The sequence below is a fragment of the Myxocyprinus asiaticus genome, chromosome 18 (genome assembly GCF_019703515.2).
Source record: "Myxocyprinus asiaticus isolate MX2 ecotype Aquarium Trade chromosome 18, UBuf_Myxa_2, whole genome shotgun sequence".
Taxonomy (NCBI): domain Eukaryota; kingdom Metazoa; phylum Chordata; class Actinopteri; order Cypriniformes; family Catostomidae; genus Myxocyprinus; species Myxocyprinus asiaticus.
Window position 1 is genome coordinate 9,793,905 of NC_059361.1, and position 13,473 is coordinate 9,807,377.

General features: G+C 39.4%; 1 protein-coding gene across 3 annotated transcripts in view; it reads left to right on the forward strand.

Moving 5' to 3' along the window:
* LOC127456475 (protein mono-ADP-ribosyltransferase PARP6-like) overlaps positions 1-13,473 on the forward strand; it is a 43,462-nt gene that overhangs the window by 26,784 nt on the left and 3,205 nt on the right. For 2 of the 3 annotated variants that reach the window (XM_051724992.1, XM_051724993.1), the window contains 6 exons: positions 33-145; positions 1,451-1,523; positions 4,049-4,118; positions 7,890-7,969; positions 8,105-8,168; positions 13,331-13,415. In XM_051724992.1, the coding sequence (XP_051580952.1) occupies positions 33-145; positions 1,451-1,523; positions 4,049-4,118; positions 7,890-7,969; positions 8,105-8,168; positions 13,331-13,415 (485 nt within the window). Of the gene's footprint in view, positions 1-32; positions 146-1,450; positions 1,524-4,048; positions 4,119-7,889; positions 7,970-8,104; positions 8,169-13,330; positions 13,416-13,473 lie in introns of those variants that run through there. The other variant, XR_007899845.1, reaches the window with a different exon arrangement.

Genomic DNA, 13,473 nt, shown 5'->3' on the forward strand with positions numbered 1-13,473 from the left:
AATATTTATGTCTGTCTCTTTCCTGCTCACAGCAACTGAAGTTCATGCACACATCTCATCAGTTTCTGCTGTTGAGCAGTCCGCCAGCTAAAGAAGCTCGATTCCGTACTGCAAAGAAACTCTACGGCAGCACGTTTGCGTTTCAGTGAGTCATGCTCACACGCAGAATCACACGCAATCATGTCAGGCACAATCACCTGTTACGCCCCGTATGCACTGAGAGCGTGCGACATGACAAACTTGAACACTTTTATATAGTCAACGACTGCAAAAGTGTTTTAGTTAGTTACATCACATCACGTAACATGTAGTGACCAGTGTAACATATTAAAAACAACGACCAGCTTTTCCACATTTACATCTTTTGTGCTAAAGGTTTTTGATAGATCCATATATAATGGCCAGGCTGTATAACCAATTGATATATCCGTCAGGCATGCCTTTAGTAAAACTGTGTAAAGAACGTGTAAAATAAGTATAATTTTGTGCAAGTCTCATTTGCTGTCATTAAATTGTATTGTGTGTATTTCTGCATTATATCGGCCATCGGTCACCCTGCTGTCTGGATATCATTGTTGGCTTCGCCATTGAAAAATCCATATTGGTTGACTTTTTTGACAGTTTATACAATGCTTTTGGGGTTTTATTGGGTCTTTTGTTTATTAGCTGTGTTTGATCTACGAGAGCAAAAGTTTTGTTTTTAGTGTTTGGCCTTTACATTTGCCATGAAATCTGATTGTCAAGTTTCTGATCAGGTCATTGGCTAGACTAGTAAGAAATGTTGTCTTTGAACCTGACAGATAGTTAATAACTTAATATCAAGAGGATTAACAATAATAACAGTTTTATATTGGGTATATTAGGAATTTTTATATATAAATTGGATCCATCTGTAGATGGTCTACATTTCAGCATTGTCCTTCACAACACTACAGGATGTTTGTGCTATGTCTGTGCTTTCTTTGGTATTTTTATGCAGACGGTTCCAATTTTAGACCTTACAAAACATAAAAATCTTCCAAAAACAGCCAACAAAGACTAACATAAAAATTCTGCTCCTTTCAAGCAGCAAAAATAACTCCAGACATCTGTTTAAAAATACACTTGTGCCAGATTTTGAAAGCATCTCCCAACATTGCATCATGCTGTACAGGTCATCAGCTTTGTTTGTCACTTTTTTAAAGCTAAGAAAAAACGAGTCGTGCTTGCTCATGTAAACTCACCACTATGATGATATTTTGTTCTGAGTGTTTACTTACTAGCCCAAGTCAATAGAGCCCACCCACTAGTCTCATATTCTGGTCTCTAGATATGGTTCAGGTCCCTCTTTAAATGTAAGTCTATGGGATTTTTTTTGGCCTATTTTGTCATCCACCAGGCAAAAACAACATATTTTGCATCCTAACATTTACTTATTGCTATCTCTTTCTCTCTGTCTATCTTTCTCTAGTGGTTCCCATATTGAGAACTGGCACTCTGTTCTGAGGAATGGACTGGTCAATGCGTCTTATACTAAACTACAGGTATGTAAATGACATCAGTCAGCTGATCTCAGATGCATATCCTTATTGGACAGCACATGTTTTCAGCCTTTGCAGTGTGGCCTATCCTCATGATCAACACAGTAATGGATGCCAAATTCCCTCGTTGTGCAGAAGTCATGGTTAGTGTCAGTTGAGCTCATTTCCTTTTCTGACAGCAGCCAACAATATTCTACTTCCTATCTTTTTAAAGGGATAGTTCACCCAAAAATTAAAATTCTCTCATCATTTACTCACCCTTATGCCATCCTCGATATGTATGACTTTCTTTCTTCAGCAGAACATAAATGAAGATTTTTAGAAGAATTTCTCAGCTCTTTTGGTCCATACAATGCAAGTGAATGGGTGCCAAAATATTGACACTCCAAAAATCACATAAATCAGCATAAAAGTAATCCATAAGACTCCAGTGGTTAAATCAATGTCTTCAGAAGTGATTTGGCAGGTGTAGGTGAGAAACAGATCAGTATTTTAGTCAATTTTTACCCTGCTCGGTCAATCACCACTTTGACTTTCACATTCTTCTTCTTGCATTTTTGGTGATTCATATTCTTCATGCAGATGACGCCTACTGGGCAGGGAGTAGAATTTCTAGCAAATATTGACTTAAATAATGATTTGTTTCTCACCTACACCTATCATATTGCTTCTGAAGATATGGATTTAACCACTGGAGTCTTATGGATTACTTTTATGCTGACCTATGTGATTTCTGGAGCGTCAACATTTTGGCACCCATTCACTTGCATTGTATGGTCCTACATAGCTGAAATATTCTTCTAAAAATCTTAATTTGTGTTATGCAGAAGAAAGCAAGCCATACACATCTGGGATGGTATGAGGGTGAGTAAATGATAAGAGAACTTTCATTTTTGGGTGAACTATTCCTTTAATGGACAGATGATGTGGTTGGCTGAGGCTCAGTTGTTACTAGGAGCATGCTCGATGTTCGGAATAGAGTTTTAGCGTACTGTTTATTTCATACTGCACAATATATACTGTATACTACATATTACTATGTCTTAAAAGAAGTACCACATTGCATTGTGGGATACAGTACCTTGTACAGTCTACTCTGGTTGTATACTACACATTTTTTCAAACGAAGTACGTCATCCAGGTATTCCATGTATATAGGAAATTAGAATACTGTGCACAATCTGGGGAGAAAGCGGTGAGAGTGGAGTGTTGGACAGCAGCCATATCACTCTGTAGCTCTTGACTGGTTACCCACTGAAGCTAAGCAGGGTTGAGCCTGGTCAGTACCTGGATGGGAGACTTCCTGGGAAAACTAATGTTGCTGCTGGAAGAGGTGTTAGTGAGGCCAGCAGGGGGTGCTCCCCCTGTGTTCTGTGTGGGTCCTGATGCCCCAGTATAGTGACAGGGACACTATACTGTAAAAAGGCACCGTCTTTTGGGTGAGACGTTAAACCGAGGTCCTAACTCTCAGTGGTCATTAAAAAAACCCAGGGCACTTCTTGTAAAGTGTAGGGGTGTAACCCTGGTGTCCTGGCCAAATTCCCCACATTGGCCCTTATCCATCAAGGCCAAATAGTCCCCATCCATTAATTGCTGTATCGGTGCACTCTCTCCTCTCCACCAACAGCTGGTGTGTAGTGAGCGTACTGGCACACTGTGGCTGCCGTTGCATCATCCAAGTGGATGCTGCACACTGGTGGTGGTTGAGTAGAGTCCCCTGTTCACTGTGTAAAGTGCTTTGAGTGTAGTATCAGAAAAAGTGCTATATAAATGCAACATTCATTCATTCATACTGCAAGAATAGAACCAGTAGTATGGTAATATACTATTTAGAACATAACCAAGATCAATATGGTTCTGTGTTGTTTCTTTTCTACCTGAATAAACACTTTGCCACCAGTATGAATATGGAGTTCCTGCTGGCCAAGATGAAGTTTTCCATTCCAGGAATCATGTTTCATTTTCTATCAAATCCATCCATCCTTCACTACTCTTCACTAAATCACCTGTCATTTGTTTCTTGTTGATGTAATTTTCTCTCCTCTTTTGACATCCATTCTTATAGCTATAAACTCTCACTTTCATATCATGTGGATTCATACACCCTCAAATGTTCAGAATGGTTTATGTTCATGTTCATATATCATTGTCTTCATTGGAAATCACTTTCCTCCATTCCATCGTCTTGTGCTTGAGTGCCCATCTTCTCTCCTTTGATCAGATCTTCCGGTTTCACTCGTTACTTACTCATGCTTTCCATCACCCATGATGCTTTGATAATAATTGGCCAGTTCAGCATTATTGAATGTGTTACATCACATATCAGAGTTTTACTTTGGCTTACTGTCTTGTTCTGGTGTCCACTTGGATTGAATGTGTTTGTCTGATTCTTTAAAAAACTTCTCATCTGCAGTGCGAGTCAAATACAAATCAGACTGTTTGTCAAGACAGTTGCCGCATGTTTGCATCTTTTCTCTTTCGTGGGAAGTGTGCATCGTGTAACTCTCTCCTGTTGTCTTTCATCTAAGCTGCATGGAGCAGCGTATGGGAAGGGCATCTATCTGAGCCCCATATCCAGCATTTCCTTTGGATACTCAGGTACGATCCAAACCTGCGTCATTGAAGTCAAGTCATTTTATTTGTAAACTGCTTTTCACAACACACACAGTTTCTAAGCAGCTTTACACAAAATCATTTTTTAATGTCTGTAATGTCTTGAAGTCCCCATTGAGCAGTTTCATTGAAAAGACATCATTTAAAAGTCCTGCTTTATAATTTGTTGTCTTTAGGCCCCCAGTGAGCAAGATTACACATGCTGAAACATTAAATGATTTCAGGCCAACAGCAATAACATCTCTCATAATGAAATGTTTTGAGAAACTGGTAAAAGAGGAATTGCTGTCTAGAACTAAGAAAGGGATTTTTTGTTTATAGAACAAAGTGAGCTGTTGAAGATGCCACAGCAACTTTACTACATATAGTACTGAAGCACTTGGAAGGTAGCAAGACACATGCTGTGCTGCTATTTATAGATTTTTAATCTGCTTTTTAATATACTTAATATATATATTTAATATACAACCTCATATTTTAGCAGCTAAATTAATTACTGATTTTGACCTTGATCTAAATTTAGTAGGCTGGGTTTTAGATTTTTTTAACTGAAAGAACTTAGTAATAGTAGTGTGTCCTGTCACCTTTATTAAATATTTTATATACAAATGACTGCACAAGCAAACATAAAAGCAAAAATTTTTTTAAGTTTGCAGATACTGTCATTGTGAGTCTCTTGGAAAATAATTAAACGTGTCACGGCCCAGTTGTTAATTGGTGTGACAATGCCTATTTGCAGTTGAATGTATCTAAAACAAAAGAAATGATTATTGATTTTAGAACTGAAGCTCATTCTCTTAAACTCACTCGTATTAAGGCCCAGAAGGTGGATTGTGTGAATAGTTATAAATGTCTGGGAACAACTGTCGATAATAGATTGCACTTTGATGTAAATACTGAAGTGCTGTGCAAACAGGGACAGCAGCGTCTATACTGTCTGTAAGATCATTTCATGTAGATAGGACCTTGATGGAATTGTTCTACAAATCCTATATAGAGTCAATGTTATCTTTCTCTGTAATCTGTTGGTTTGGGAATCTTAATGTGAAATATAAAAACGCACTCAACAGCATTGTCAGAAATAGCGAGAAGATCATCGTAAACAAACAGAGAAGCCTGTCTAATCTGTTTGACAAATGTTCTAAATCGAGCTCTAATTGTGCACTCTGACAGTGATCGTACTCTGTATTCAGAGTTCACTATTCTGCTTTCAGGCTCTCGTTGCAGACTACCAAAGATTAGGAGTAATCGTTACAAATACTCATTTGTTCCCTGCACAATCAGATTGTTAAATAGTCATGCAGGAACGTTTTAAAAGGTTTAATGTTTTTATATTTATATGTTTGTATATATCTACTCTTTTATCTGTTTAGGAATTGTAGTGTGTGTGTGTGTGTGTGTGTGTGTGTGTGTGTGCGTGCTATGTGTTATGTGTTGTTGTTGTTTATCTGTCTGGCTGTTATACTGCAAACAAATTGCCCGTAAGGGATCCTAATAAAGACTGAACTGAACAAGCCAAAGGCGACTGTGGAAAGGAACGAGAAACTCCAAAAGGTGTTAATTTGGTGGAAAGACAAATGGCAGAAAATGTTAGTTTGTGGAGATTAAAACAGGCTCAGCTGGGGGAGCCAGTTCCCCTCTAGATATACAGCATACATATAATGGAAATATGAGTTAGCTATGTGTAATACAAGTCATGTGTGAACTGAGTAAACAGTGATGATTTTGGTAGGCAATGTTTAAATCTGTAGGATATTGACTGAACTGTTAGAATATTGATAAAGTGTCTTTGAAGACCATCCCAGATATATTTCGGAAGTGCATGTAGATGCAGCGCCCCCCACCATTTGGCTGGTAAAGGCCGAGTTGGCAGAAATACAGGTGCATCTCAATAAATTAGAATGTCGTGGAAAAGTTCATTTATTTCAGTAATTCAACTCAAATTGTGAAACTCGTGTATTAAATAAATTCAATGCACACAGACTGAAGTAGTTTAAGTCTTTGGTTCTTTTAATTGTGATGATTTTGGCTCACATTTAACAAAAACCCACCAATTCACTATCTCAAAAAATTAGAATATTTTGACATGCCAATCAGCTAATCAACTCAAAACACCTGCAAAGGTTTCCTGAGCCTTCAAAATGGTCTCTCAGTTTGGTTCACTAGGCTACACAATCATGGGGAAGACTGCTGATCTGACAGTTGTCCAGAAGACAATCATTGACACCCTTCACAAGGAGGGTAAGCCACAAACATTCATTGCCAAAGAAGCTGGCTGTTCACAGAGTGCTGTATTCAAGCATGTTAACAGAAAGTTGAGTGGAAGGAAAAAGTGTTGAAGAAAAAGATGCACAACCAACCGAGAGAACCGCAGCCTTATGATTGTCCAGCAAAATCGATTCAAGAATTTGGGTGAACTTCACAAGGAATGGACTGAGGCTGGGGTCAAGGCATCAAGAGCCACCACACACAGACGTGTCAAGGAATTTGGCTACAGTTGTCGTATTCCACTCCCGAACCACAGACAACGTCAGAGGCGTCTTACCTGGGCTAAGGAGAAGAAGAACTGGACTGTTGCCCAGTGGTCCAAAGTCCTCTTTTCAGATGAGAGCAAGTTTTGTATTTCATTTGGAAACCAAGGTCCTAGAGTCTGGAGGAAGGGTGGAGAAGCTCATAGCCCAAGTTGCTTGAAGTCCAGTGTTAAGTTTCCACAGTCTGTGATGATTTGAGGTGCAATGTCATCTGCTGGTGTTGGTCCATTGTGTTCTTTGAAAACCAAAGTCACTGCACCCGTTTACCAAGAAATTTTGGAGCACTTCATGCTTCCTTCTGCTGACCAGCTTTTTAAAGATGCTGATTTCATTTTCCAGCAGGATTTGGCACCTGCCCACACTGCCAAAAGCACCAAAAGTTGGTTAAATGACCATGGTGTTGATGTGCTTGACTGGCCAGCAAACTCACCAGACCTGAACCCCATAGAGAATCTATGGGGTATTGTCAAGAGGAAAATGAGAAACAAGAGACCAAAAAATGCAGATGAGCTGAAGGCCACTGTCAAAGAAACCTGGGCTTCCATACCACCACAGCAGTGCCACAAACTGATCACCTCCATGCCACGCCGAATTGAGGCAGTAATTAAAGCAAAAGGAGCCCCTACCAAGTATTGAGTACATATACAGTAAATGAACATACTTTCCAGAAGGCCAACAATTCACTAAAAATGTTTTTTTTATTGGTCTTATGATGTATTCTAATTTTTTGAGATAGTGAATTGGTGGGTTTTTGTTAAATGTGAGCCAAAATCATCACAATTAAAAGAACCAAAGACTTAAACTACTTCAGTCTGTGTGCATTGAATTTATTTAATACACGAGTTTCACAATTTGAGTTGAATTACTGAAATAAATGAACTTTTCCACGACATTCTAATTTATTGAGATGCACCTGTATATTGTCTATGTATTCCATTTTAATAGAAATGATGCAAGTAGTGGTCAGTAAACGTGTTACTCACTGCTCGATTGGATTGCAGTTGATAGCTTTTGTGGTACTGCTGTTGATTTGTTCGTCAGGACGTCTGTCTGGCTGTGTGCAAATATCATCTCAGTTGCTCTCTCACATATTTTTTTCCGTTTTGTTGAGCATGGATGTTCAACACACTGTATATAATTTTTTAGAGTATTTTTTCTGGAAGTATGTGGGATAAAAAGTTGTTACAAAATTATTAATCGCGTGTCTTTGTGTGTGTGTGTTTAGGAATGGGGAAGGGGCAGCATCGCATGCCCACTAAAGATGAGCTAGTCCAGCGATATAATCGAATGAACACTATGCCACAGGTACAACACCAGAATATCATTCTCCCACTTTAACCGTTCTGACACAATGCAGTGATATCACACTTATGCCAGTGTTTATTGTTATTGTGCCCAGTGTTTCATAAGAATAAAAATGTATGTTTTGTCATTTAACAGAGTCGTCCGATACAGTCACGATTCCTCCAGAGCAGAAATTTAAACTGCATCGCTCTTTGTGAAGGTAAAACACTTCCAACCGCTCAAAAACAAGTTCCAGTAATGTCAGCATGTTTAGATTTACAGTCCCATTCCTGCTGTTTTTAAGATCAGGGCTAGAGGTCATGTGTTATGAAGACTTTTGAGGATCAGCTGCATATTCCAGCCAAGAACTGCCCACATAGACAGGAATAGATAGTTTGTCTGACATGTAAAACAACTAAACCCGTTCACACATGCAGCGACTTGAGGTCGTTTGAAATCGCTGTCTCTGAGACATATTGCCGGTAAAACTAAGATATAATTTTAATTTAACAAGGAATTTGTTTTCTTGTTGTTAAAAATGTACATTCTGTGGTTGAGAGTGTTTTTAAATAAACTAAAGCAGTGCAAAATGGATTAAATCATTAACCAGATGATGAACGGTATAACAATGTGCAAACTTACCCAGACTGCCAACAATTTCTGAAACGTCTTTCAGATTTGACAAACTGTTTTCTTGTCCCTAAAAATGGACATTCGGCAGGAGAGGTTGTTTTAATATGAACTGTCTGCAACAGTGCTCATTGCATCATGTCATTAACAAGATGAATGATGTATCAATGTTTGAATTAAAATCATACATAAAAATTATAATTTATTTTCCACGTGTCACTTTTATTATGTCCATGTATATTGTTACAGACAAATCATATAGAACAGTGTAATCGCTCTCTGAAAATTTTACTTTTCCTCTGTCTTGTCTGCTCTTGACGCCATTATCTCACAGGAGACGGATGATGTGAGCTCCACTGACACTGTCTTCACTCATTGGTAGTCGCTGCCAAAAGTCGCTCCTCAATTGCATAAAGATAACCTTTTCTCAATTTTCTGAACACTCCCACATCTAGTCATCAGAGGTCGCTGTTGCTCATGTCGCTGGAAGTCAGCAGCTCTCATTGAAAATGAATGAGATCGAGTTGCTTTGTTGCTGGAAGTCGCTGCATGTGTGAACGGCCTTAACAGTGCTGAGTAGATTACTTCTAAATTGTAATTTGGTACTGATTACAAATTACATGACTAAAATTGTAGTCAGTAACGTACTCTTTTGGATTAAATTTTTACGGTAATGTAATCTGATTGATTTGGATTACTCCTGACCTTACTCTTGTTTATTTGATGTCACATGTATTTGAGTAGGGTAAGCTTGTACCATTTTGGCATAATGTTGCTTAAATGCATAAAGCCCTGTTCACACCGCCAGTGGCTTGGTGTCGCTAGACTCGATCTGTGTAGCTAATGGGCGTTCCTACTGTTTGTCGCTGTAACGTTATTGGAGGACTACACGTCTGGCCATAGCTTTTGAAAATTTGATCACGGATGAGACCTAATAGCAATAAAAATTAAGATATCATTAAAATTTGACAAGGAATCAGTTCTCTTGTCTCTAAAATTTTACATTTTGCAGTGTAGAGTGTTTTATAAAACATGCAGCAGTGTTCAGTGCATTAAATCATTAACAAGACGATCAGTCTATCATGAATGAATGAATTAAACTCACTCGGAATGCAGACTGTTTCTGACACTCTTTTCCACGCATCGTTTTATTATAACCATGCATGTGGGAAAAGATAAGTAAAAATCCCTCACAATGCTGAAACTTCTCCGTCTTGCTTGCACTCTCCTCCAGTCTACCAGGAGACAATGACGTGAGCTCCACTGTCTTCACTCTCATTGGTAGTCGCTCGCGATTGTCGCTCGTCATTTGCATAAAGTTGACATTTTCTAAACTTGTCTTGTCACTCTCCACGGCCATCTCTGTCGCCAAAGGCTGTGACAGCTCGTGTCGCCGGAAGTCGCTGTCCTCTCATTGAAAATGAATGGGATGGTGTCGCTGTCTCGCGCGATGCCGCTGGTGGTGTGAACGGAGCTTTAAAGAAAACTGTCTTAAAGGTGCACTCTGTAACTTTTGTCTTTGTGTCATATTGGACTTACACTGACACCTAGCAGCTTGGTTGTAACATCATTTAAATTCAATAGTTTTATGTTTCGGATGCCATTGTAGAAATTTAGTATTCACATTCAGCAATGATTACTTTAATCAATGTGTAAAAGTGTCAAATAACAGGACAGTTACTGAGATTAAGTGAGTAGTATTCGGCTGGTCATGTGATTCTAACATGAAAAACAGCTTTCATAAGGTTACTGATATGACTGGAGTCTTCATTTTAATGTGAGTGGTCATGATTTCCTACATATAGAGTTGAAGTCAGAAGTTTACATGCACTTAGGTTGAAGTCATTAAAACTCATTTTTTTAACCACTCCACAGATTTCATATTAGCAAACTATAGTTTTGGCAAGTCGTTTAGGACATCTACTTTGTGCATGGCATGAGTAATTTAACTGTGCCTTTACGCAGCTTGGAAACTTAAAGAAAATTATGTCAAGCCTTTAGGCAATTAGCCCATTAGCTTCTGATAGGAGGTGTACTGAATTGGAGGTGTACTGTCCTCTGGTCTGATTAAACAAAATTTGAACTGTTTGACCATAATGACAATTGTTATGTTTGGAGGAAAAAGGGTGAGGCTTGCAAGCCGAAGAACACCATCCTAACCATGAAGAATGGGGGTGGCAGTATCATGTTGTGGGGGTGCTTTGCTGCAGGAGGGACTGGTGCACTTCACAAAATAGATGGCATCATGAGGAAGGAAAATTATGTGGATATATTGAAGCAACATCTCAAGACATCAGCCAGGAAGTTAAAGCTTGGTCGCAAATGGATCTTCCAAATGGACAATGACCCCAAGCATACCTCAAAAGTTGTGGCAAAATGGCTTAAGGACAACAAAGTCAAGGTATTGGAGTGGCCATCACAAAGCCCTGACCTCAATCTGATAGAAAATTTGTGGGCAGAACTGAAAAAGCGTGTGCGAGCAAGGAGGCCTACAAACCTGACACAGTTACACCAGTTCTGTCTGGAGGAATGGGCCAAAATTCCAGCAACTTATTTTGAGAAGCTTGTGGAAGGCTACCCAAAACGTTTGACCCAAGTTGAACAGTTTAAAGGCAATGCTACCAAATACTAGAAAAGTGTATGACCTAACTGACCTAAGACAGGGAATATTTTCTACGATTAAATGTCAGGAATTGTGAAAAACTGAGTTTAAATGTATTTGGCTGAGGTGTTTGTAAACTTCTGACTTCAACTGTATCACAAAATTACAATTCATGTCTTTAGGAGTAAAGGTTTCTATAGTTTTTTGGGTGTGTTTCTGAATAAAATTTAAAATGGTACACAAAATGTTCTTACTCTGGCAATTTTGGCATTACAAACACCATCCATATGTGATAACAGATCAGACCAGTTATATTTGTGAATCAGTGTCACCAAAAATAGTCGCAAAAGTTGTCGCAAAAGCGCATTCATGTACATTTGTAAGCCGAGTACAAAAACCCCTCCCCTTCCATTAGAAAACACTCAAAGACTTTCCGAACATACACCGATCAGCCACAACATTAAAACCACCTGCCTAATATCATGTAGGTCCCCCTCGTGCCGCCAAAACAGCTCTGACCGTTGAGGCATGGACTCCAAAAGACCTCTGAAGGTGTCATGTGGTATATGGCACCAAAACATTAGCAGCAGATCCTTTAAATCCTGTAAGTTGCGAGGTTGGGCCTCCATTGATCGGACTTTTTGGTCCAGCACATCCCATAGATGCTTAATCGGATTGAGATCTGGGGAATTTGGAGGCCAAGTCAACACCTTGAACTCTTTGTCATGTTCCTCAAACCATTCCTGAACAATTTTTGCAATGTGGCAGGGCGCATATCCTGCTGAAAGAGGCCACTGCCATCAGGGAATACCATTGCCATGAAGGGGTGTACGTGGTCTGCAACAATCTTTTAGGTAGGTGGTACATGTCAGAGTAATATCCACATGAATGCCAGGACCCAAGGTTTCCCAGCAGAACATTGCCCAGAGCATCACACTGCCTCCGCTGGCCTGCCTTCTTCCCATAGTGCATCCTGCTGCCATCTCTTCCCCAAGTAAACGACACACATGCACCTGGCTGTCCAGATTATCTAAAAGAAAACATGATTCATCAGACCAGACCACCTTTTTCCATTGCTCCATGGTCCAGTTCTGATGCTCACATACCCATTGTAGGTGCTTTCGGCGGTGGACAGGGGTCAGCATGGGCACTCTGACCGGGGCTGCGTAGCCGCAGACCATACGCAGCAAGCTGCGATGCACTGTGTGTTCTGACAGCTTTCTCTCATGGCCAGCATTAAGTTTTTCAGCAGTTTGTGCTACAGGGGCTCTTCTGTGGGATCGGACCAGACAGGCTAGCCTTCGCTCCCCACGTGCATCAATGAGCCTTGGGCGCCCATGACCCTGTCACCGGTTCACCGATTGTCCTTCTTTGGACCACTTTTAATAGGTACTAACCACTGCATACCGGGAACACCCCACAAGACCTGCCGTTTTGGAGATGCTCTGACCCAGTCTTCTAGCCATCACAATTTCGCTCAGATCCTTACGCTTGCCCATTTTTCCTGCTTCAAACACATGAAATTCAAGAACTGACTGTTCACTTGCTGCCTATTATATCCCAACCCTTGACAGATGCCATTTTAACAATATAATTAATGTTATTCGCTTCACCTGTTAGTGGTTTTAATGTTGTGGCTGATCAGTGTATATCAGCTGTGGGCTGATTTAGAATAAAAAATGTATTTTAATTAAAATATTTCATTTATTTATTATTATCAATGATCAATGACACCATAATAGACCAACATGGAAAATAAACCTCACAATTAATGATGTTGCTGTGTTAGTCCACGATAGGCTGTATAGAAACAACTGAAGAAATTAGAAAAAAAATGTGTGTGACTTTGTAATCAGAATCTTTGACCATACAAAAGTACTAAGTACTGATTATTTCACAAACATTACTCAGAAGAAAATAAATTAATGTAGTTCTACTAGTGGATATCTAACTTGCTAGTTATTTTCTCCTAAGTAACAGCCAGCCAATCAGATTGGAATAGGCAATTCCTGACAACTCTTGTTATTTTTGTGTGTAATATGCTTCAGAAGGTCTGTGAACAGGGCTGTGGTCATGCTGTCTGAAGCTTAGACATGGTATGAGATGTGATTTGGTGATCTTGGTAATTATTTTGGCTTCTTTCCTCACAGTGATCACATCTAAAGACTTACAGAAACATGGTAATATCTGGGTGTGTCCGGTGTCTGATCACGTCTGCACACGCTTCTTCTTTGTGTGAGTATCTGTTTGTTTGCACTGTGAAGACTAATAAATATACCACTAAAAGCATGCA